Source organism: Scyliorhinus canicula, chromosome 5 (genome assembly GCF_902713615.1).
Source record: "Scyliorhinus canicula chromosome 5, sScyCan1.1, whole genome shotgun sequence".
In the NCBI taxonomy this organism is placed as follows: Eukaryota; Metazoa; Chordata; class Chondrichthyes; order Carcharhiniformes; family Scyliorhinidae; genus Scyliorhinus; species Scyliorhinus canicula.
The window spans coordinates 95,209,387-95,235,317 of NC_052150.1; the positions used below are offsets into that span (position 1 = coordinate 95,209,387).

General features: G+C 43.8%; 1 protein-coding gene across 2 annotated transcripts in view; it reads right to left on the minus strand.

The window, feature by feature from the left end:
- Positions 1-5,010: 5,010 nt before the first annotated feature.
- klhl7 (kelch-like family member 7) overlaps positions 5,011-25,931 on the minus strand; it is a 64,331-nt gene continuing 43,410 nt past the window's right edge. For both annotated transcript variants that reach the window (XM_038797416.1, XM_038797415.1), the window contains exons 10-11: positions 25,268-25,365; positions 5,011-10,663 (exon numbers count right to left, since the gene is read on the minus strand). In XM_038797416.1, coding sequence (XP_038653344.1) covers positions 10,380-10,663; positions 25,268-25,365 — 382 coding nt within the window. In that variant the 3' untranslated portion in view covers positions 5,011-10,379. The remainder of the gene's footprint in view (positions 10,664-25,267; positions 25,366-25,931) is intronic.

The following is a 25,931-nucleotide window of genomic DNA, read 5'->3' on the forward strand; positions in this document are numbered from 1 at the left end:
CACCTCCAAAGGTGAAATCTTCGTCTGAGTCGTTGTCTTCCAAGATCATGTCATCACGTTTTGTGTCGGAGCTGGCATTGGGCTCGTGATGTCCAAAGAAGAATTCAAGGTCTGAGTCATAGTCTTCAAGGACTATATCATCTCTTTGGGCGGTGCTAACTGCTTGTTGCAGTGTTCTGCGAAGGTTACTTTCAGCTACTGGTCGAATTTCAGGCATTGTGCTGTCGTTCCAGGTGAAAGAGTCGGGTTTTATGGCTTTAAATATTTTTTCCCGTGTTTTGGGACATTTCCCCTTTAAGTGGCCGCGGTCTGGGGCCTCTTGATGTCACGAAGCGTGTGACATAGGTCGTAGGAAGCGATTGGGCAAGCTCAGATCGCTGTTCCTTTACTTGGGGCCCTTTTCTCCACTGCGCATGTGCAGCACCTTTACCAAGATGGCTGCAATTCTAAACTGCCGATTCCCGCTGCAAGCCTATCTCGTGGTGAGTTTTGGTGCTTCTTTTACCGTTTTTTCTTGTATTCTCCTCGCAGAATTCTTGGAATTTGTCCAGGACACTGGAAATCGCTCTTGTTTTGCCCTTTTGAGTATTTGAAGGTCTGGAAGATTTCAGCTGCTTCTGGACCCGCGATGGTGAGTAGAAGCTTTATTTTCTCTGCATCCGCCGCACCATCTAGGTCGGACACTACCAGGTAGATCTCGAATCTCTGCCTGAACCAACGCCAGTTTTCACTGAGATTCCCTTGGTACCTGAGCTGATGCGGAACCGGAATCCCGAACATCGTCTTGCCTGGCTGTTGTTACTGGTTGTCACTGCTTGCTGAGTTGTAACTATATGGATTGAAACAGTCACTCAACTGGTACCATGTCTTGTTATGCTCTTGGCGTAGCATAAGCTACTTCCTTGATGTACAGTCTGACAAAGGAAGGTTCAGACGTGGAGATAACTTCAACACGTTTATTAAACTATTTACAATTCTCCTACTCGGATTCGCCACTACTGTTAGTCCTTCTATAGCTACTCGGACTGACGAACCAGTCTGCTACAATCCACGTGGTGGGTGTGATGTTGAATCAACCCCGTGTCTCTACTCACGGAGTGTCTCCACTGGAAAGAGGAAGATCATGTGTGCTGTGCCCTTTATATATGGGTTGGTGTAATGCCCTCCTATGGTGGTGTCACCTCTGTGTGTATCGTGAATGCCCATTGGTCGTGTCCTATCTTACTGACCTATTGGTTGTGTCTGTGTGTCATGTCTCTGGTGCTCCCTCTACTGTCTAGCTAGTCTACGTGTACTTACATTAACCCCTTGTGTGTCTAGTGATGCATATCACCACACTGGACTTGGTACTACCTTCACCTCAACACCTTGGACATTACGTCTGCAAACCTCTGCCAGAACCCCTCGAGTTTCAGACATGCTCAAAACACGTCGACATGATTCACTGGCCTCCCCACACACCGCCCACACCTGCCCTCTACTTCCTCAAAGAACCTACTCATCCTCGCCACCATCGTATGCGCCCTATGAACTATTTTAAACTGAATAAGACTGAGTCTTGCACATGGCGAGGACGCATTCACCCTCTGCAGAGCGTCCTCCCATGTCCCAGCCTCTACTCTCCTCCCTCCTCCTCCCCACAGCTCCTCCTCCCACTTCTGTTTATTGTTTCCCATCGGAGCCCCCTTCCAATCCATCAGCTCCTTGTAGACCGTCCCCTTCCTTGACAACAGCTTCTTACAGCCCCACGGTTGGGAACCCGGGAAAGGAAGGAACCTCGCTCCTCACAAAATCCCAGACCTGCAAGTGCCTAAAACCATTCCCTCTGGGTAGCTCATTCTTCCTCCAGGTCCTCTAATTTCGCAAAGCTGCCCCCTACAAATATGTCCACGAATCGCTCAATCCCTGCCTACCGCCACCCAAATTTCACCTCTTCTTTTTAAAAATAAAATTTAGAATACCCAATTATTTTTTCCAATTAAGGGGCAATTTAGCGTGGCCAATCCACCTAACCTGCACATCTTTGTGTTGTGGGGGTGAAACTCACGCAGACACGGGGAGAATGTGCAAACTCCACATGGACAGTGACCCAGGGTCAGGATTCGAACCCGGGTCCTCGGCGCTGTAGGCAGCGATGCTAACCACTGTGCCACCGTGGTGCCCACACCCCCTTGAAGAGGGCAGCGTTGACCCGATTAAACCTGGCCCTCCTTTTCACCAGTTCTGCACCCAGGTCTTGGTACACCCACAGCTCGTTCTCTTTATCCAGAAAGCGGTGCAACTGCACCACCATCGCTCTTGGCGGCTCACCTGCCTGTGGCCTCATCAACCCCTATGCGCTCGGTCGACCTCCAGAAGCCGATCAAAGGCCCCCTCTCCCATCAGCGTTTCCAACATTTTGGCCACATACGTGCCGGCCTCCGCTCCTTCAATGTCTTTGGGCATCCCCACGATCCTCACATTTTACCTTCTGGTGTGGTTCTCCAGATTCTCCACCTTCCCCATCAGCCTCTTTTGGGCCTCCCGCATCACCCCACCTCAGCCACCAATAAGGCCAGCTGCTCCTCGTGCTCCCCCACTTTCTGGATCGCCCGGCCCTGGGACTCCAGCCTCAGTTCCACTCAATCAATCTCTGCTTTGAGCAACATGGACATTCCTTCTCTGCTGGCTGAACTTCTCATTTATGAAGTCCTCCAGCTGTCCGTTGACCACTGGGCGGGTAGAACAGGCCCTTTGCCCTCTGCCATCTTAACCTGTGACGCAGCTTGAAGACTCTCCTGCTCCAACAGCACCCTCCTTCTCGACCCATTCCTAGTTCATGGATTCAGCCACCAGCCACACCAAAGGAGTTACACCTTCTCCTGGTACTCCTACCTCTTTCCATCCAAAGGCCCAGCCCTCAGACGAGGAATGGACTGAAAAATTCTACCTTGAGCGGGAACTACCAATGTGCGAACGCTCACTCCATGGCCACCACCAAAGTTCTTTTATTTTCCTCTTTTAATGAATATGGCAATCAGAACCCCCCCCCCCCCCCCCACCACAAAACACTGTAACCAGCTCCTCTCCCCATACACATGCTGTCATCTACCTCAATCGCCACTTTTAGCCTGGTGCCCATGCTTACGAGGCGGAATTGCTCATTCTTCGTAAGAAGCCTGTACAACCAGCAGACAGGAGCAGAAGGACAGCAAAGGTTGAAGCTGCCTTTCACCTTCCTTGCTCAGCTACTGGACCTCCTGCTTTTTTCTGTGCTTCAGACACATCAGTCAGACAATCGTGGAGTTACACTTACCAGCCTTTGCCTGAGCCAAGTCAATGTACAAACACCCTGGGCCCATTCAGCACTCACTGTCAAAAGTGTTTTTGGAGGTTAAAGAGTGCTTAGGGCTCAACCCCTGACCGTTACTGTTTAGCATTGATCCATTGGATCCAGAGCTGTCCGGTCAGTGCCTCTGGATTGGGTAATCTTCTTTCTAGTTGCTAGTGCTGCCCCGAGTAGGGGGCTCACAACCGCAAAGGCTATCTCTGTGATCCCAACAGAGGTGACAACCCACAATTTGTGAATTGCGATAGTGGGTTAGAAGACGTCATTCTGACCACTGCAAATCATAGAATCCTTATATTGCAGGAGGCCATTCGGCCCATTGAATCTGCACCTGCCCTTAGACCCTACTTAAGCCCACGCCTCCACCCTATCCCCGTAACCCAACCTAACCTAACCTTTTGGACACTGGACAATTTAGCATGGCCAATCTACCTCACCCGCACATCTTTGGACTCGGACGAAACCCACGCAGACACAGGGAGAAAGTGCAATCTCCGCAGTCACCCAAGGCCAGGATTGAACCTGGGACCCTGGAGCTGTTGAGGCTGCAGTGCTAACCACCGTGCTGCCCAAAGTCATACTATACACCAATGAATAGCGGTTCCAATGATCAAAGACGTAACAACTGTTCACATCTGTAATCTGCTGACAATAGACATTAGCCCAGTGATTCCCATATTCTTTTCTGCCGTGATCCCATTTTAATGTTTAATACTTTGTGGGTCCACAGCTATTCCACCCTTTCCTAGTCAGCTGAAACTAATACATGACACTCCACCTTTGGGACAGTCAAAGTGTTAGCCTGAGGGTCATTTTAGCCTAAAGTATCCATCAAGAAGCTAACTGAGGCAGATTGGTTGCCTGTTTTACAACGTGCCCATTGATTTCAATGGAAAGTAAATCAGGCAGGGACTGAATTTAGCTGCTTTCTTCTGCTTTATTTAATTTGGCAGGGGCCAAGAAATTAATTTGCATAGCGCCACTTCTATGCAGTGGCAGAGCTGAAGCGCCACTGGTGTGAGGTGACTGGAGTAGTGCATAGGTTGAAGGAGCAAGTCAAGATCAAAGAAAAAGATGCGCCTTTGTGTGCAAACCCAAATGTAAAAATTTGGGGAAGGGGCAGGGGAAGAATTGTTGAGTGGAGCAAGGGGTTCAAACAGCAGAGAAACAGGCAGAAAAAAACCCCCAACAAGACTCCTACTATTTTGCAGGCTGTTGTTGTCAGCGATTAAACCTCAAGTGTTTGTTGGATTAGGCCAAACATGGGCAAAAAAAAAAAATCACATGCATTTAAAAGACCATTCCAGGACTGTCAAACCTGAATCGCCGACAGCTGTCATTGCTGCCTTGGAGCTAGCGATCCCAATTGCTCCTCCTATGATCTCACCGGGGGTCATGACCCATGGTTTGGGAACTCCTGCACTAACCCCTAGATATGCTGCATGAATTTCCATGTCCCATCATGGAGGTATTGAATTGTTTAATCTCCGTCTGAAAATCCAGTGACAGGTTAATTTAAGATGGAACCTTTCCTCTCTGGAAGTTTCCTCTTTCACATCATAGAGTGGAAGAGGTGACAGACTTGGGAGCAGGGTGACTGCCTGCCCTGAACAAAGCAACGCATTGGTGTGGGGAGATCAAATTAACATAAAATAGTAAAATGAGGGCCGATACTGGAAATGCAATTTCTCTACCATTAATGTTTATTCAATTAGACAGGTGAGTAAAGTACACACAATAATTTGTTTCCAATAAAACTAACATGTGAAGCAGGTTGTAATTTAAAAATAAAAGCAGTGTTTATTAAAACAACTGAATTACATAAACAAAACAATTTAATTTTAGATCACTTAAGGTGCACTGTACCAAAAGAACATATTAGTATTAGAAACTGCTTACTTACAATTGTAATTTATCAACCAAGAAGTGATTGGGAACAAATTAACTTACTTCAAAGGAAATTCAATCAAATTAATCAATTATTTCCAATATTGAGAATTGATACGCAAATTATCTAACAGAGTTGTTTCACATTACCTTAATGTACTGTAGATCATAGGATACAAGTCAACCCAGCATGTTAGATAACTCCATTTGTCATGTTTAATTACTTACTTGATTTCTAAATCGGTCATCTTTTTCTGTGAAGAAATGCAACATTAGGAATATGCCTCAATTTTGCCCTCAAAAATGAAATTTTCACTTGCTTTATAAATCAGTGCAATGGATCAAGCAAGTAAGACAGGCCATGTTGCCAAGAGTTTGTGTGGGTGTTTAAATATAGGAGGTAACATATTAGCATTGATAGAGGATTAGTCAACAGGAAACAGAGTAGGCATAAATAGAACATTTTCAGGTTGGCAAGATCTAATGAGTGGGGTGTCACAAAGATCAGTCCTGGAGCTTCAACTATTTACAATCTATGTCAGTATCTTGAGTGATGGGACCAAATTTATGGGTTCTAAATTTGCTAATGAGAAAGATAGGTTGGAAAGTAAGTCGTGAAGAGGACAAGAGTCTGCAAAGGGATTTAGATAGATTGAGTAGACAAAAATTTGGCAGGCAGGAAAATGTGAACAAGTGCACTTTGACAGGAAAAATATAAAAGCAGTACAAATGGGGAGAGATTGCAGAACTCTGAGATAGAGTGGGATCTGGGTACTCTGGTGCATGAATCACAAGTTAGTATGCAGGTTCAGAAAGTGATTGGTAGGGTAAATTAAATGTTGCTTATTGCAACATTTAATTTGCCCTCCCAAATATCAAAGTAGGGATGTTTTGCAACAGCGGTATATGGTATTGGTTAGACCAGATCTGGAGTACTGTGTACAACTTTGATCTCCTTATATCAGAACGGACATAATTTCATTAACAGTTCAGAGAAGATTCACTCAACTAATTCCTGGAATTAGAGGGTTGTCTGACGAGGAACGGTTGGACAGGTTCACAAGACATGCCTGCAAAGTGCAGAACACAATCTCTGTGTTCTGCAAAAGTGTATGACAAATGACGATCAGAAACGTGTTTGGTAAAAAGAATGAAGTATGAAGCTGGTTTCCAGCTAAAAGACATAACATTGTAAGTTATCCCCCCCCCCCCGGTTTATGGAAGAATTTTGCGGCTTCAAAGGTTGACTTGTATGCTGTGATATATTATATTTGAATTTCTATTAATAGCCATACTAATGCTAATATTGTTATTGTGATAAAACCTCATCCTCAAAAGAATGTCTGAATTTTTGGAACAAGAAGTCCTGGTTTTATGAAATGAAACTACATTGTCCAGGTGCAAGAGCTTCCTTGCAACACATTTAATCCTTTTTTTAAAAAAGCGTAAAGGTGCATTTTGATACCATCTGCAGGCATATATCTAATCCTAGCCATGCATCTTGGTGAGGCCAAGGAATAAGCTAAATGCTTACACGTAGATGCTCACAATCATATGGAGTTATCCAAAGCCTTTTCCTAATGGTGTAATGTAAGCAACAAAGGCAGATGACTGAAAGCTGCCCTGCTAATTATGTGAAAAAATATTGTGGGCCCAGTGAATAAATGAAAACACACTGGCAAAAGTTAATCAAGCTACAAGATAAAAACTCAATTGAACTGAAGCAACAATATGCTAAAAATTAACATTTTATGGTTGTTTCTACGTTTTCTCTCATTGAGGTACAACATTTAACACTTTGGAAGACACATTCTTCAAGCTCTAGAGGCACATTCGAATAATTAGTCTTTAATATGAAGTAATTTCCTAGATACACTCTTACTCAAATTATCAACGTACAAGGAGTTTCCAATGGATACATGTCACAAGTTAGGTGACTATCGGATTCAAGTCTTCAATAAAACGCCTCATCATCAGGAAATCACCAGATTTCTTCCAGAAGTAGGTTAAGTTAGTTAAGTAATATAATTGTGGGGGCAACACGGTGGCGCAGTGGTACCACTGCAGTCTCACGGTGCCGAGGTCCCAGGTTCGATCCCAACTCTGGGTCACTGTCCATGTGCCGTTTGTGTGGGTTTTGCCCCGACAACCCAAAGATGTGCAAGGTAGGTGGATTGAACATGCTAAATTGCCCCTTAATTGGAAAAAATGAATTGGGTACTCTAAATTTATATTTTAAAAAAGTAATATAATTGTTTTACCATTTAAATGGGAAAAATAAGGAAGCAGTTGGACAATGTCTAGTTTGCTGGACACAGAAGTCATGTGGTCTCAGAGACCAAAAAAATATTAAATGTAAACACTGGCTTAAAGATCTGAGGAAAGGTCATTAACCTGAAATGCGAACTGTTTTTCTCTCTCCATAGATATTGTCAGACCTGTTGAGCACTTCTAGTATTTTGGTTTAATTACATTTTCCAGCATCTGCCGTATTTAACTTTTGAATAAATGTAAACTTCCTGCGTTCACACGTTGAATGTCTTGAAACAATTTAAAATTGCACCAATATTGTGCTGCATTGGTACTCCTCTCTCCCCCCCCCCCCCCCCCCCCAGTCAAAGAGTGGTATACTTTGCAGAAGACTCAGAAAGGGAGGAAGGGAGCAGGAACAGAAAGAGCATTACCATTTTTTAAAAATTTGTTAATCATGAGGCTCAACTGCACTAATATAACTCCTAACCAGGTCAGTCAGAAAGAGCTGGCTTCCGATTTCCCTGCCTTGCTCTCCTTCAAGTGCAGAAGCTGAAATTTAATTTAGGATGGCACTATTTGTGCTACATATAGGCAAGAATTGCCCGACAGCGAAATAGAAAATGTTAACTCAAGTAGTTTCAATGTGTCAATCAACAGAATAGTTTCAATATCAACAGAAATCACAGAACATTTCTATTAAAAAATGTTCTGTTCAGCACAAGGGTACTTCATTTATGCCATTCCGCCACTCGAGCCTGCTCCACCATTTTATTAGGTCATGTGTAATCTGTACTTCAACTCTAGTTGCTTGCCATCGTTCCACGTTCCTTAAACATTAACGTAGTAAATTTTTAAAATTAATCTCAAGTCTTGAAAATTTCAACCGATCCAGCATCCACATTCTTTTGGCAGCAGAATATTCCAAATTTCCACTAAGTGTGTGGAAAAAGTGCTTTGGAGATGGTAACCCAGCTCTAATTTTCATGCCCCTCTGTTCTGCATTCTCCTATCTGAGGAAATAGATTATCTGCATCTATCCTATCGATTCGCTATCATTTTAAACAATTCATTTAGATCAACAACCAATCTTAATAATTAAACATTTTCAGCTCTGGCATATTTTGGTGAATCTGTGCTGTGCCCTCTCCAAAGCCAATCTATATTTCCTTAAGGTTTGTGTACAAAACTGAATGTTATTCATCAGATGGGCCGGAGTCCAAGCTTTATGGAAAGGCACGAGTCCACTCACTACTTGGGAAATAGGATTAGGTTACTGGGATACTCTTACACAGAACAGCAGGAATAGTATTCCGTTTTGTTTTAAACACTATAAAAATTGAATTGAGCAAATGATTGATGGCAGAATATCAGAATTAATGGATGAGTCAATCTCAACAAATTATCTTAAGTAATACAACTCTTTTACACTCACTTGACAAACTTTCTAGAAATGGTGTGGTAGATGTGTTGCCGCTAAGATTGAACAAAGTCAGTGCCAGGGAAATGGAACACATTGAACATCAATCAAATGAGAAATCTAGGTCAGGTATACCACAGGCTAAATGCAGCAACATGCCTCAAAACTGTGATGCAATTGGAATACTGAATGTGATTAAATCATGAGTATATTTATACCATAGATTCACACCCACCAAGAATGGGATCCTGAAATTGCCCAAACCCATTCCAGTTAGGTTCTTTATGACGGATAATGAGGTGACTTTTACATCTATTGCTTTGAATTTGAACCCAAGCCCCATGAAACGGGCAATAAAATGCTGCTTCTTTTGGCTTAAACTTTAAACAAAAAAAATACACAATTCAAGTTAACCCATTGATGCAGTACATTCACCAAGTGCACCGAATGACACAGTGGTAGTTAGTGACGATAGTACTTCAGAAAGCAGCGGAATACAATGTCACAGAATTGTATGGCAGTCTACGAAATTAATACAGGTTGCATAAATAGATTATATAAAGATCAGAGTACAAAATACATTCAAATCAGATCCCAGTCTTTTATACTTACAATATTGCCAATTATGGTTTGTGTGACCTTTAATATTTTTCATATGCATATTTAATAACCAGTTCTGTATTTTCAGACGTGTAAGCTACATTCTGCTTCCCAGTAACTAAAATTAACACTTGTGTAGCCTGGTTACAATGCAAATCTCACTCTACAACAAAAAAGAATTCTGTTTAAAATGCAGATTTCAAACAGAGTATTTTTAAATTGTCAGTACCCGAACGCAAAATCCTTAATTTTAAGGAGAGGGGAGGGGGCTAGTTGTTGTTGCCAATTATTAGTACTTGGCTGTTTCACACATTTATAAGCTGTTTTATTTGTGCTATTTTAGTAGACGTATTAATGCATTTAAATAAACAGGTTAATCTTCAGATGAATGTTGAAGTATAATTCCATAAACTCTTTGCAAAAGGAATTAAATAATTTTTTGAAAAAATGGAGAATATTAAAAGAGTACAGAGAGCTAGAGATTAGCTTGGTGCTGGTGTGTAGAAAATTTGTTACAGACTTGACAGGATGAATGGTCTGTTCCTGTGCTGTAATGCTCTTAAGATTCTGTGTCAAAAATGTATGTCTACTGAACTGCCAACAGCAATTTCTAGACTTCCATGTTTAAATTAGAATGAAAACCATACAAAATCTCATTTTCTTTAGCAATTCTCAAATATTCAAAAATCAGAAATTTATATCAAGCAAATAAAACAAAATTTCTAAATGTAAAGCAAACAGGTTGTTTTTTTAATTACTCAAGAAATAATTCTGAATACCAACATCACTTTCCATCTAATAAGATTTCAACGTTAGAAATATCTTCAAATACCGGTTGAAGTCAGCACAAACTGACAGGAGACATTATCCTTGTAGCCCCAAGGATGTTTTTGTTCAAGTTTCAACCTTTTCTTCATTTGCACCACATGTGTCCACAACACAGATAAGACAACTGGTTACAGGGAAAGCACGGACCTTAGAATTAGTTGTCCATTTGTCGGTCTCCGTGTTATACTCCAAAATGTGACCTAATCGACCTACACCTTGGAAACCAGCCAAGACATAGATTATGGGGCCAACTGCTGCACATTTAACTGTTACCCCTTTCCAGGGCATCGTTGACACCATTTTCCAATCATTCATTTTAATATCATAATATTCTATGGAGTCCAGACCACCTGCAGGGACAAAAAAAAATTAAATTTCTTCCTCAATGCCAAACTAACGCTTCTTAAAAATAAAATTTTCTTCATTTTATTGCACCATCCAAAACATTTCAATCACATTTTTAACAATTTAATTTGGACCAAAGGTATCACACTCTTTTGCGATACAATCATTCACCTCAAATAGGACTAAATGGTGTTTCGATACCACAATGCCACATTAGAAAAAGAACTGTAAAAAAATATCATTTATTCAGAGGATGTAACAAAAGTTTTATACTTCATTATATATCTGGAACCTGGTTTCTTAATTTCAGTATAACTGATTTTGTGTAATCTCCTTTTCCCTTCATGCTACAGAATGATGAGAGATTGGGCTGAGTGTCATTTTATTGCATTTGCAATAGAGTAGGTGGGACTCTGGATCTAATATGGAAGACTGAAGGATTCCAGACCCTGGGGTTAATTAAGAAAAGGGTTGGAGCTGAGCACAGTGGAGCTTTTGAGAACCTTCAACTATTTTTCCCACAATTATGGAACTTTCTGCCCAGCATCATGCTCCCTTCATCTTTATAAGCCTTTATACAACCTACTTCTTCAACTATGTCATCAGTCACCTCACTTAATTTCCCTCCGACTTCGACTTGGGTCCCGACTCCAAACTGTGATGTACCTAGAAGTATGTTGCTGTATCAAGACCATCACACACAATAGACGATTGTCCTGCTCAAGTTTGGTATAAAATTAAAAGGTGGTAGCGCATTAATGAACTATCATCCTGTAAACGTTGATGTAAACTACAAAATTGGACACTGATTATTGCAAGGTTTTCAAAGTAAGGGTTGTGACCCACGGGTCTCAGAAGGGTTGTGTGGCCAAGGGTCGTGGCAGTGTTCCCGAAAGAGCCCATATATTGCTGAAGATTAAAGCTCTACAATTAGCAGCATCCCGGCCGAGCTGTTCTAAAACACTTGCAACACTGTTATTTCCACGGAACTGTGAACAGTGGTATCCACAGACCAGAGAAAATGACCCCTTTTTGTGCGTGGAGTGTGAGAGTTGTGGAGCCTTGTTACAAAAGTCTATGATTTGTATCAATTCAGGTTGTTTCCACTCGCATCGCCAAGCAATAGTACAGCCTCTTTGGTTTCAGAAGCGTTGGAGACAGATTATTTTCTCAATACCGATGTATGACTAGACACTCGGAGGCAATGGGTTAATTTCCTTTTTACTGCACTGAAGGGAATTTCTGGTGCCACAGGATAAAAAAGGTCTTAATTTCAAATCTGTCCAATGCTGTACATCACAAGGTGAGAGGTAGAGCGACAGTTAAAATTTTGAAGCACCCCACGGCTGAGTTTAAAAAAAAATGTATTTTATTACAAACATGTATCAAAATAGGCTACAACAAATAAACACCCCGGGAAACATACTTTCCAACAGTCTGTACAGATTTTTATCCCCTCCCCCTGAGATGAACAGCCCCAAAAACAGTCATTATCATCCCCCACGTTTTCTCAAACCCCCTGCTGAGCCCCTTAACTTATACTTTATCTGCTCTAACCGCGGGAAGTCGTACAGATCACCCAACCATGCCGCTACCCCCGGTGGCAATGCCAACTGCCACTCCTGCAAAATTTGCCACCGTGCAATTAGAGGGACGAAGGCCACGGCATCGGCCTTCCTCCTCTCTGTGAGCTCCAGCTTTCCATGGTTGAGTTTTTAAATTGTTTTATCAAAAGGGAGCAGCCTAACTTCCATCTTTCTGTGTCTATATCACTAATTCTCAATATCTATGTGTCAATCACCCTACATAGCTTTGTAACTCAAATTCTACTTTGACATACAGAAGTGGTGAAGTAATTGAGACCGACATGATGCTGGGAATGAAAAACAAAACTGGCGGACAGATTTAGAAATTAGAGTCGTTTAGGAACAGGGGAAAAAAAGAGAGGGGAACAAGGAGAGAAAACAAGGAGGGAGGAGTGACTGGGCCAGATAGAAACAGAAAGAGAAACAAGGAAAACAAATACATTTCTGGTGATAAAGGGAAAAATGGGAAAAGAGTCATGCATATGGAGAAACCCAGGAGAAAAAGAGACAATGGATAAAAGAGACATTGAAAAGGGAAAATAACGGCACACGCATGGAGAAGAAAATAAGACATAGGGGGAAATGCGGATTAGGACAACATGGTAGCACAGTTGCTTCACAGCTCCAGGGTCCCAGGTTAGATTCCCGGCTTGGGTCATGGTCTGTGTGGAGTCAGCATGTTCTCCCCAAGTCTTCATGGGTTTTCTCCGGGTGCTCCGGTTTCCTCCCACAATCCAAAGATGTGCAGCTAAGGTGAATTGTCCATGCTAAATTGCCCTTATTGTCCAAAATAGGTGGGGTGAGGTTGCTGGGTTACGGGGATGGCGTGGAGGTGTGGGCTTGGTGGGGTGCTCTTTCCAAGGGCCGTGCAGACTTAATGGGCCAAATGGTCTCCTTCTGCACTGTAAATTCTATGATTAACTTGTAGGGAGATGAACATTGATAAGGAGAGAGAAAAACTTTTCTTTAAATAAATTTAGTGTACCCAATTCATTTTTTCCAATTAAGGGGCAATTTAGCATGGCAAATCCACCTACTCTGCACATCTTTGGGTTGTGGGGTCGAAACCCACGCAAACACGGGGAGAATGTGCAAACTCCACATGGTCAGTGACGAGATCGAACCTGGGGAGAGAACAAAACTGAGATGGTCATGGATAGCCCAGACATGGGAGCAGGGGTGGCATTAATGAGAGAGACAACGAGAGTGTGAGGGATGCGTCCTTCTTCTATGAGCTCAGTTACTCTGTTTTGATGCAGCCGGGAGAGCACTTCCTTCCTCCTGTCTCACCCAGCTGGAGGAGGCAAAACGCAAAGAGCGAGATCGGGAGGACCAACGTTCCATGGGCCCGAAAGGTCGGCCAGCTTGGGTGCGAAGGCTGGGCAGTTGGCAAAAGTGGAGCCCAGGAAAGAAAGTTGAAAAAACACTGGATCAATGAAAGGCTTCAGGTGGGAGGATAAAGTAACAGTCACTTTTCTGGGTTTATGGCTTTTTGCATGAAAAAGTGTTGGGATATGGTTAATCTTCAGGTGCTAATTTTGAATGTTTTTTTAAAATAAATTTAGAGTACCCAATTATTTTTTCCAATTAAGGGGCAATTTAGCCTGGCCGATCCACCTATCCTGCACATCTTTGGGTTGTGGGGGTGAAACCCACGCAGACACGGGGAGACTGTGTAAACTCCTCACGGACTGTGACCCAGGGCCGGGATTCGAACCCGGGTTCCCAACGCCGTCAGCAGCAATGCTAACCACTGTGCCACCGTGTTGCCCGCTAATTTCAAATGTAAGGCACTTGTCCAAGTTAAAAGTTCTCCTCCTGAGTCAAATACCAGAGTTGCTGGGAGAACGAGGGAATTGATATGTTAACTTGACCAGGCATTAAAACAATGATTGAGGAGATTAATTACCTTGTCTCTAACATATACACGATAGTTATTTTTTTCCCCCTGCTGAACCTTGTATGAAACTAATTTCAAAAGTGGGATTGTGGAGAGTGGAAAGATTTCTGATCAGTAGCTCCACTGGCCAACCCCGAGATAGGAAAAAGGGATCAATTATCAAACCACAACTTCCTGGGGCACAAAAGGGTAGAAAATGGTGACCCATGTACTGCAAGTCAGTTGGTGAAGTCTGTTGACAAATAAATAAGTGAGGCTAAACAGTTTACATTCAAAAGAGCCAGCTAGGCACAGTGGATGCCTCAGTGGGATTTGATGCAAAAATGGGCGAACACCAAATACATTTAACTCACTATTCAGAACATCTCACAAAAATGTTACCATGACAACCTACTGAAAGATTGGAGAAATGCATGAGGACATGCGAGAAAAACATAGGGTGCGATTCTATAGCATCGATATGCTCATGCTCAAGTGTAACGAGGCCGATGAATAGTGAGAGAGGCCAAATACGAGATCTGCACCAGGCGGCAAACAGTTTGCGATGCAACGGCTTCCAGAAACGAAATCGGGATCTCGCCGTAGTGTGGCGAGAAACCAATTATCACCACTTAAACCCATTTCCATTCAATTAACGAGGGCCACCACATATCCAATGGCCTCCTGAGCTAGTGGTCAAGATGGTGCCTATTAGTACTCCTTTTGAAAAACGTGAAACTGATGGAAGGGCTTCTGTGGGGAGCCAAGGAGGTGAGTAACCACCTTTGCTCACAGGCAAAGAGCCCAGGCTGCTGGGATTGCCACCCCAGTGCTGGGGGAGAGGGCTCGGCTGGAGAACCCTCCCCAGGGTGGGTCGTCATTGGGGTGGGTTGAGGGGTGGCAATCACTGGCGGCACCATCATGCCACCCCCTGAATCATGTGTACCCGTACCGGGGTCAACCCTTCTCCCTGCCCATCTGTCCCACCGATCACCCTTACACCCCACCGACTGCTGAGACCTCTGGCTGCGCGGCTGAAGGCTACTGCCAATAGGGAATAGGCAATCATGATTAAGTGAGCACGTCACAGATTCCAAGTGGAATACTGTGGGTTGGCAGGCCTTGATGTGGAAGTCATTGCCTAGTATTCCAATCACCCCTTGATGCTGGAACACTGTGCTTGAACAATGCAGGAGGCAACGCCACACACTCAACATCTGAACATCCAGGGGATGGGACACAGTTCCAGGGACATGCCCACGGCCAGAGGGTGGTTGAGCACCATGGGAAGGGGGGAGAAGGGCGATTGGGGGGGGGGTTTGCCTGGAGAGATCGGCAAAGGGTCCAGAGGTCAGTCCGCATTGCGGAAGAAAGTGGCAAAGGCATGATAATGGTTGTGTGAAAAGGAGTTTATTGTTCTGTACAAGACCACCTCCCCTCCCCTCCCCCTCCCCCACCCCATCACCACCACTACCCCTTCCCCCGGTGCCCTCAGTGATCCTCAATGTGCTTGGCCTTCCTAGCTCCATTACTGAATCCAGGTGTTTCCCCAGGATGCACATCTGAGGTGCAGGCTGCCGACCTCGTCCCGTTGCCTTCGATGCTCCTGACGGGCATCCTCGGAGGTCGGAGGGCCCTAGCGCACTTGTCGGCGGCACATGCACAGCCGTGCTACCCAGTCCCATGTGCTGACCTCGATACACGGCATCAGAAAGGTGGAACTCAGGGGAGCTGGTGGCCACTGTTGCCATTCCATGGGAGGGGTCCGGCCTGGCACTTAGCGCCCCCTCCTCCCGATCGGTGCCCTGAGGGCCCTCGGGTCCACTTTGGGCCAGAGAGGCAGCTGGTTCAAGCCCCAGCTGCCCCTGCACCATCTGGCTCTGCCAGCCCTGGTGGTTCCCCATGGACTGCACCATCAGTGATGCTCCTCGGTGACTGGGACAAGCTCTGTAGCACCTCGGCCATGCCCACCTGCGACTGGGACAAGCTCTGCAGCGCCTCAGCCATGCCCATCTGAGAGCCTGACATGTCCCGCAGAACCTCATCAAGGTCGGCCTGCCCTGCGAGGCTGTCATTTTGCAGAGGCCCTCAGTCATGGCCGTTACCGAATGCACGATGCCTTGGACACCTTCACTAATGGTGCCGACGTTGTGCACCAGGCTCTTCTGCAGTCACCACCTTAGCAGTGTTGGCCTCAGTGCCATTCATTGCCGGTGCCATCTCCTGCGCCCATACCCTCTGGGACTCCTCCAAGCGGATTTGGATCTGCTGGAGCGATGGTGATAACTCCCTCTTAAAGTCCAGGCTTCTCCCTATCATCTCCATCAGCTCCGCTTCATCACTTCCAGAGGCTCTGCATCAGCCTGGGATCCAGCAGCCCTCTGACTGCTGTCTTACCCGGGGGTTCCTGACCACTGATATTTCCCACCGAGGTGTGCGCATCTGTGCTGGTGGGGGGGGGGGGGGGGGGGGGGGTGTGACAGCTGTGTCACAACCAAGGTGGCATTCTAGCCGCTCTCCTCCGAGGTGTTCTCCTGGCAGTCAGGAGAGGGTGCCGCCCGGGATGGGCCGGTTCCATCGGCTGGAGGACCTGCGGGAGAATGGACATGTCATCAGTGGGAGAGATGGGTCAGTCAGTGAGGCAATCACTACTCATGTTTGACAGTTCCCCCGGGTGGAGCCCGGTGGCTCCTCACCTCTGCGGCATCCGCCAGCCTCTGTGTGGCTGATCTATCCTCGGCCACCCCAGTCACCTTCAGGGCCTGCTCCTCGAAAGGGATGACGATTCTTATGTGCAGCACCCACCACCAGTCTGGGCCCTCTCCCATCGATTGTGCGAGAGCTTTTCTTGCAGAGACACAGATAGGGCATTGTTAACCTCACACTTGGTTCATAATGGTTGGGAGAGAGGGTGTGAAGGTGGGGGAAGGGAGGGTCGCATGGAGAGTTGGGGGGGTGGATGCTCCCGTGGGGGCAGAAGGGGGGCATCTACTTACTCCTGCTGCCTGGTGTAGGTCGGTGACCTTCTTCCTGCACTGCTGGCCAGTCTTCTTATTCATACTACTCGAGCTTATGGCCTGCGCCACCTCACCCCAAGCAGCATTGGCTGCCTTGTGGCTCACCCTCCGGGACCCTCGGGGAATACAACATCCTTCCTGGTCTCCACCGCGTCCTGGAGCCTCCCCAGGTCAGCGTCCCCGAATCTTTGGCCTGGTCTCCTCGGCGCCATTGTTGCAGGCTAACTGGGGTTGGTTGAGCAAGTGCAACTTAAATACTGCTCGATCTAGTTAGTGTGGGGGACTGGCGAGTGCGGTCCCGGCGAATCAGCGGCGAGCCTTCATTTGCGTCAAGAAGCCTGTGAGGCCTCGTTAAGTGGACCAGTTGACGTTGAACTGCATTGCAGGCTTCGTTGGGCCAAGCTCCGGGAAGCTCACGGCAATTCCCGCTCGCTACCACACTGAGAATTGTTTCCGGAGAATTGGGCCTATATTATCCAGTTCAGATTAAAAGGGGTTCTGTTATGTATTATATGTTTTGTCTGGCTTGCTGTACTTTGCAAGCCAGTGCATTGTGTGATTGCAGGATCCATATTTTCTCATTAGTCTAACTAAGACAATAATAAAGAGTTGCAATGTTAATCACCTCGTATGTCTACTTGTGTCTTGATTGGTCTTGAAAGACACCAGGATCAAAAACATAACAAACTGGTGACAAGGACCTTTGCGTGATGCCACTCAAAGTGAAACTAAAGAAAACAAATTTTCACATGAACTCCAAGTTAGATTTCTACTGCCCAAGAAAAAAGGCTGGCAGCTAAATATAGGGAACTGTGGAGTTGAAACAAAAAGAAACCTGTAGAGTATAATAAAAAAAACAAAGAGTTGCAGCTGTCCGGAAGATTTGAAAAGAAAGGTCATCATAAGTGCTGTTACTTTAAGTTAAAAAAACACTTAGCATTAAAAAAAAATAACAGCAAAGAGCTAGCAAAAAATTACTTGTGAAAAAGACTGGCATTGGAAGCAGCTTCAAGTTAAATCAGGGTAGCATCCCGAAAAAGCATGGGAAATAAACAACAAAGAAACTGACAGGTTGCAAATACTGTAGTCCCTAATAAAATATCCAGAAGAAAGCCTGTAGTCGTTAAAAAAAGTCAGAAGTCTCCAAAAATTAAAGAAAACCTAGCCACGATTGCAGGTCTCCCTAAAAAGCACGGAAAGAGCACAGAGATTCAACAAGCAACTGCAGAGACAGCTGAGTGATGGTTTTAAAGTGGCAATACATTTAAAATGGCAACACAGTAACAGAGAAAGAAGATAAAAGGCTAAAAATGGGCACACTTACCGGACCTACAGGACATTTTGATAAGACTGTTGAACCATGGAACTCTTACAATGAACGTTTTGAATTTTTTGTCTTTGCAAATGGAATAAAAAATGATAGAAAGGTGCAACTTTCTTAAGTGTGATAGGACTTTAAACCTTTGGCTCACTAAGGAGCTTGATTCTGGCTGACAAACCTGGCACAAAATCATATAAAGACATTATAATGTCCCAGGGATGCATTTTTCTCCTCAGCCACTTGTCATAGCAGAAAGATTTAGGTTTCCTAAAAGAAACCAAGAGGGAGAAATAATTGTGCATTATATTAGAACAAAGAAAATTACAGCACAGTAACAGGTCCTTCGGCCCTCCAAGCCTGCACCGACCATGCTACCCGTATGAACTGAAACTCCCTCCCCTTCCAGGGACCATCCTATCCCTCTTTTCCCATCCTATTCATATATTTGTCAAGACGCCCCTCAAAACTCGCGATCGTATCTGCTTCCACTACCTCCCCGGCAGCAAGTTCCAGGCTCCCAACACCCTCTTAAAAAAAAAACATGCCTCATACATCTCCTTTCAACCGTGCCCCTTTCACCTTAAACTATGCCCCCTAGTAATTGACTCTTTCACCCCGGGAAAAAACTTCTGACTATCCACTCTGTCCATGCCCTACATAGTCTTGTACACTTCTATCAGGTCGCCCCTCAACCTCCGTCGTTCCAGTGAGAACAAACCAAGTTTCTCCAACCTCTCTTCATAGCTAATCCCCTCCATGCCAGGCAACATCATGGTAAATCTTTTCTGTACACTCTCCAAAGCAGTGGCGTGCAGAGGAGGAGGGGGGGGGGGGGGGGGGGGGGGGGGGGGGCGACGGTGCATTGGCCCCGGGCATCCATTGGATGGGGGCATCCAATCAGAGAAGGAAAACAATTTTTTTTTTTTTTTTAATTTTTTTTTAAAATTTAGATTACCCAATTATTTTTTTCAATTAAGGGGCAATTTAGCGTGGCCAATCCACCTACTCTGCACATTTTTTGGGTTGTGGGGGCGAAACCCACGCAGACACGGGGAGAATGTGCAAACTCCACACGGACAGTGATCCAGAGCCGGGATCGAACCTGGGACCTCAGTTCCGTGAGGCGGTTGTGCTAACCACTAGGCCACCGTGCTGCCCCAGAGAAGGAAATAAGATAGTAATTTTTAAATTTCAGCGGTGATAAATCAATTTTTGGAGGCTCACCACACTGCAGAGGCAGTTGTTAGCCCTTTATTCCTTTAACATGGTGTACCCTTTCTGTCTAGAGAAAATGGTGCTTCTCCCCATCCCCCCACACGCATGCGCATGATGTACGTGGTGCAACCATCAAAAGCAACAAGCAGACATAGAACATAGAAAAGTACAGCACAGAACAGGCCCTTCTGTGGCTGTTCGTTCCTGCGTTTCCTAGAGTCATAACTCATCTTTTCTTCAGCTTTTTGTGTATCTAGATTAGTTCATTTACCTACTCAGGTCAGTGAATAGCTCTAGAACAGGTGCAACTATGTTTTTTATAGGTTTTTTGGTGATATTTAATGAAATATTTACGTGGGATGTAGCAAGAATGAAGCCTGGATGATCAGAGGACTGCTATGGCATTTAATCTCGGAATAGGAGACATTTATTCCTTAACATGCTAATATTCAAATACAGATACCACTAATTTGCAAGTCTATGATATAAATTGATATATATGATATATCAGTGGAGAATCAGTGTGAAATAATTTGATACGAAGGAACAAAGAAATTAAATATGGTTTATCCGTCTGCAACTGACCGATCGTTTACCATTTTCTTCCCATTTTCTCATGCGTCTTACGGTTTTTGAGATAGAAAATGAAATGTTACGAGCATTTCGTGTACAACCGAGTGGAGCACAGAACAGGAAAAAAAAGAGGGCCAGAGTCGAAGAAGAGTCCCATCAAAGAGGGGCATTAGATGCATGGATAAAAAGTAAAGAAGAAGTAGGAGAACCTGGAGAAGTAAAAGATGATGTGGGTGCAGAGAAGGATTTTTCTGATACGTATTCAGCTCGGTCAGAACATAATACTCTCTCTCCTCAGTCTCGTTGTCAGGATGATGATCCATGTGAAGAAAATAAAGAAGATTTTAGCATATTTTTGCAAAGAAGCGATTTTGGCTGTTTGAAGAAACAGATTCCAGATCATTTGAAGATGACAATATTACAACATGGCCCTGAAAGATATCAGAATAAAAGTGGTCCATTTGCTGAGAAGGATGGGAGATCATTTTCCAAACAGTGGTTTGATAAAGTTTCCACAAACGGAGAAATTGTGGAGAGAAAATGGTTGTTATACCCTCCATATCGGAAAGCATGCTACTGTTTTGTTTGCTTTTTGTTTTCAAAGGAGCATTTGTCGTCTGTGTCAAACTTTGGAAAGGAAGACGGTTTCTCCACTTGGAGAAAATTAAATCCAACAATACTTGACCATGAGAAAAGCCCTTCTCATAGAGCTCACATGAGGGAATACCTGAACCTCGTAGTTCGACTCCATCATTCAACTACGATAGATGCTGAACTTCAACAGCAGATGTCTGCTGAAAAGAAAAGATGGAAAGCTATAACTGAACGGATTGTCGAGGTTATATCCTTTCTGGCAAAACAGAATCTGGCCTATCGTGGACATCGAGGAGAAGGAATATCTGGGTTATCAGAGCCAGGGGAGACAGTCAGTGAAAATACAGGAAACTTTCTAGCAACAATCAGACTTTTGGCCAAATATGATGACATCTTAGCAAAACACTTGCAGAGAGGGAAAGAGAAACCAGAAGTGTCACCTACTTGTCCAACAGAATTCAAAACGAAATAATCAATCTTCTTGGTGAAACTGTCAAGAAAAATATAATTTCCGAAATTAAGGACGCAAAATATTTTAGCATAATGCTGGATTCAACTCCAGATATTGCCCATGAAGATCAGGTTTCTGAAATTCTGCGTTACGTTCATATTGATGAAAACAGAAAAGTAGAAATAAAGGAGACATTTCTGGGATTTTTTTCAAGTCAACAAGAAAGATGCAGTCAGCCTGGTAAATAAAATTCAGGAAAAATTGGAAGACGACAAAATTTCCATGAATGACTGTCGTGGTCAAGCATATGATAACGCAGCAGTTATGGCTGGAGTGAGAGGAGGTGTTCAACAAAAAATTCTTGAAGTTAACCCAAAAGCTGTGTTTGTGAACTGCGAGAACCACAGCCTCAATTTGGCCTGTGTCCATGCAAGTGAGGTGCAACCTGTTGTTTTTACATTTTTTGGCATTCTAGAAAAACTCTTTACTTTTTTTTCTTCATCTACTTCTCGTTGGGAAGTGTTAAAATAATTTGTCACTCGGACTGTGAAAAGACAGTGTGACACAAGATGGAGTTCCAGCCATGATGCTGTGCAAGTAATCCATGAAGAGTGTGACAACGTTATTGCAAGCCTTCAACACCTGCTGGAAGGAGAATTTTCAAGGGAAACTAAATCTGATGCAGGATCGCTACTGAACTCTATTCAACAGTTCCCGTTTATAGCTTTATTCAATTTTTGGTACTCAGTTTTATCATCAGTGGAGAAAGTCTCAAAACGTTTGCAGGATCCGAAAATGGGGTTCCATGAAGCTTCTTGTGATCTGAGAGGACTTATTCATATCTTGAATTTGAAGAATGACAAAATTATCCACAATGCAATAGATTTAGCCAATGAATATTGTGAAAATTGGGGAATACCAATTGCACGAACAAGGAGAAGAAGAATAATGCCTGGAGAGTCAGCAAGAGATAGTGGACTGACGGCACAAGAAGAAATGAATAGAGTAATGGTAGAGATTGTGAACAGATTAAAAACTGAAATTGAAGACCGCAGTGTCCGTCTTCAAAGACTCAGTGACCGATTTTCTTTTCTTCTGAACTTAAATTCAGTAGTGATTGAAGATTGAAGATGAACAAGAAAGAGAGAAATTAAAAAAGGAATGTTCAGACTTTGCAAATTATTATGACAATGATGTGGTTGCAATTCAGTTATATGACAAAATTATTGATTTTGTGGTGCTCCTTCGAGCTGGAGGGAATAGAGTTCCCCCTGATCCTAAAGGTGCTCTGGAGTCTTTACTGCAGTATGGGAGGGATGTCTTTCCGACGCTGTGTGCTTCATACAGATTACTGCTTACAATCGCATTTTCAGTCGCAAGCTGTGAAAGGTCATTTTCAAAACTGAAATTAATAAAAACATATCTGAGGTCTTCTATGTCACAGGAGCGACTGACCAACCTGGCTTTAATAAGCATTGAAAAAGAATTTCTCACAGCTGATGTAAAAAGTGAAGTAGTTCAGGTGTTTTGTGACAGGAGGTATCATTTGGGGAAAAGAACTTAATAAATTTGATTGATTTATATTAAAATCGAATAAAGCGTTTATTTCATGTTTCATCTGTGTTTATATATTCAAAATGTTTTCCTTTCTCATAATATTTCTCAGTATATTAGGCCTTATACTTGAGTCTTTGGGGCATACACTCAAGATTTGCCCCGGGCATCACCAGACCTCTGCACGCCACTGCTCCAAAGGCTCCACATCCTTTTGGTAGTGTGGCAATCAGAATTGAACATTATATTCCAAATGCGGCCTAACTTAAGGTTCAATAAAGCTGCAACATGACTTGCCAATTTTTAAACTCAATGCCCCAGCCAATGAAGGCAAGCATGCTATATGCCTTCTTGACTACCTTCTCCACCTGCGTTGCCACTTTCAGGGACGTGTGTACCTGTACACCCAGATCCCTCTGCCTATCAATACTCTTAAGGGTTCTGCTATTTACTGTATATTTTCCATCTATATTAGGCCTTCCAAAATGCATTACCTCACATTTGTCTGGATTAAACTTTATCTGCCATCTCTCCACCCAAGTTTCCAACCAATCTATATCCTGTTGTATCCTCTGCCGGTCATTGTCGCTATCCACAATTCCGCCAACCTTTGTGTCGTCCACAATCATACTAATCAAACCACAATTTATTCCAAAGGTCCCAGCACTGATCCCTGAGGAACGCCACTAATCACAGCCCTCCATTCAGAAACACACACTTCCAGTGCTACCCTCTGTCTTCTATGATCGAGCCAGTTCTGTATCCATCCTGTCAGCTCACCTCGGATCCTGTGCAACTTCATCTTCTGTACCAGTCTGCCATGAGGGACTTGTCAAAGGTCTTACTGAAGTCCATGTAGACAACATCCACCACCCTACCCTCATCAATCATCTTCGTCTTTTCCTCAAAAAACTCGATCAAGTTAGTGAGACACGACCTCCCCTTTACAAAACCATGTTGCCTCTCACCAATTCGTCCACTTATTTCCAAGTGGGAGTAAATCTCGTCTTGAAGAACCCTCTCCAATAATTTCCCTAACACTGACATAAGGCTTACTGGCCTGTAATTACCTGGATTTCCTTGCTAGCCTTCTTAAACACAGGAACAACATTGGCTAGTCTCCAATCCTCTGGGACCTCCCCTGTAGCCAGTGAGAATACAAAGCTTTCTCTCAAGGCCCCAGCAATTACCTCCCTTGTCTCTCTCAGTATTCTGGGATATTTCAATCAGACCCTAGGGACTTGTCTATCTTAATGTTTTTCCAAGACCTCCAATACCTCCTTTTTAATCTCAACATGACCCAAAATATCTGCACTCCCTTCCCCAGACTCATCACCCACCAAGTCCTTTCTTTGGTCAATACTGACACAAAGTATTCATTTAATATCTCACCCATTTCCTCTGGCTCCAAGCATAGATTCCCTTCCCTGTTCTTGAATGGGCCAATCCTCTCAATCTTCATAAAAAGCCTTGGGATTTTCCTTAATCCTGCTGGCCAATGGCTTTTCGTGACCCATTTTAGTCCTCCTGACTCCTTGCTGAAGTTCTTTCTACTTTCCTTGTAATCCATATTTGTTTTGTGTGTTCCCAGTCTCCTAGCCTTGACAAATGCTTCCAATTTTTTTTGACTAGGCTCACAGTATTCAAGGTTCCCAAAACTTGCCATACTTATCCTTCATCCTTACAGGAACGCGCTGGTCCTGAATTCACATCAATTTACACTTGAAAGCCTCCCACATGCCAGATGTTGATTTGCCTCAAACATCTGCCCCCAATCGACATTCTTCTGTTCCTGCCTAATATTGTTGTAATTCACCTTCCCCCAATTTAACACCTTCACCCGAGGACGACACTGATCTTTATCCATCAGTATCTTAAAGCTTACTGAATTGTGGTCACAGCTTATTGAATTGTGTTGCAGTACTTAAAAAACTCACGAACATTGTGAATTCTATCAAGTACTGAATTATATCCTCCGTGACAGGTTGGTCTGTGGACTTTCGTAGAGAAGCAATCAAGAAAGGCCTCCTGACAGAGGCTAACCTCGCTCTTCAGAAAGCTACATTGCAAACTCCATGGAGCTGGCTGTAAAAGAAGCAGAGCAGCTGAATGCGTCAACTCGAGTTCATAATGTTACAGCTGAGCATGCACATAATAGCAAGCAGCCGGGAATGTGACCAATGTGAAAAGCCTGATCACCAACTGAATGTTGGTGCAGAGACTTTGAATGCGTGGCAAGTGTGGCAGGAAGCGTGCATGTAAAAAAAAAAAAACACAATCTGAAAAGCAAACCAGACAAAATACCATCAGCAATCTGGCAAAACAAGACGAATCTGCATGTTGTACAGCAGGAATGGGAGCACCAGAGATACAGTGAATGGCAGCATCTTGATACAGTGTGTATAAAAAACAAACATACCAAGTCCATTTTGTCCACCAACAGCATAGATTCTATCATTTACAAAAACTAATCCATGGTTCTTCCTGGCCTCCAGCATTGCAGCAAGTTCTGTCCACCTGTGAAGGATATAAAAATGAAACATTAGCTCATTGTGTTAGTAACGCCTATTGGTACAAGAAAATTGTGTGCTTGAATGATTGTGGCAATGAATTGGCAAGCTTTACACTGCAGTCAATAATTTTGACAACGGGACGGCACAGTGGTTAGCACTGCTGCCTACGGCGCTGAGGACCCGGGTTGGACCCCGGCCCTAGGTCACTGTCAGTGTGGAGTTTGCACATTCTCCCTGCGTCTGTGTAGGTTTCACCCCCACAACCCAAAGATGTGCCGTTTAGGTGTATTGGCCATGCTAAATTGCCCCTTAATTGGAAATAAAAATAAATAAATAATAATTCTGACAATAAGTTCACATTTCTATGATATGCAGGTATATGCAGCTGAATCTTTCATTGTCAATTAGCACACTTGGTCACTCTTATATCATACCATTTTTTATCAGCGTCATATTGTAAGAATGCAGCATTGTCAGAGACATCGTCTTTCCAATGAGACACAAAACCGAGGCTTCATCTGCATTTTAAGTGAATATACCATTCATTGAGTGTGGGAATTCTCATGGCAC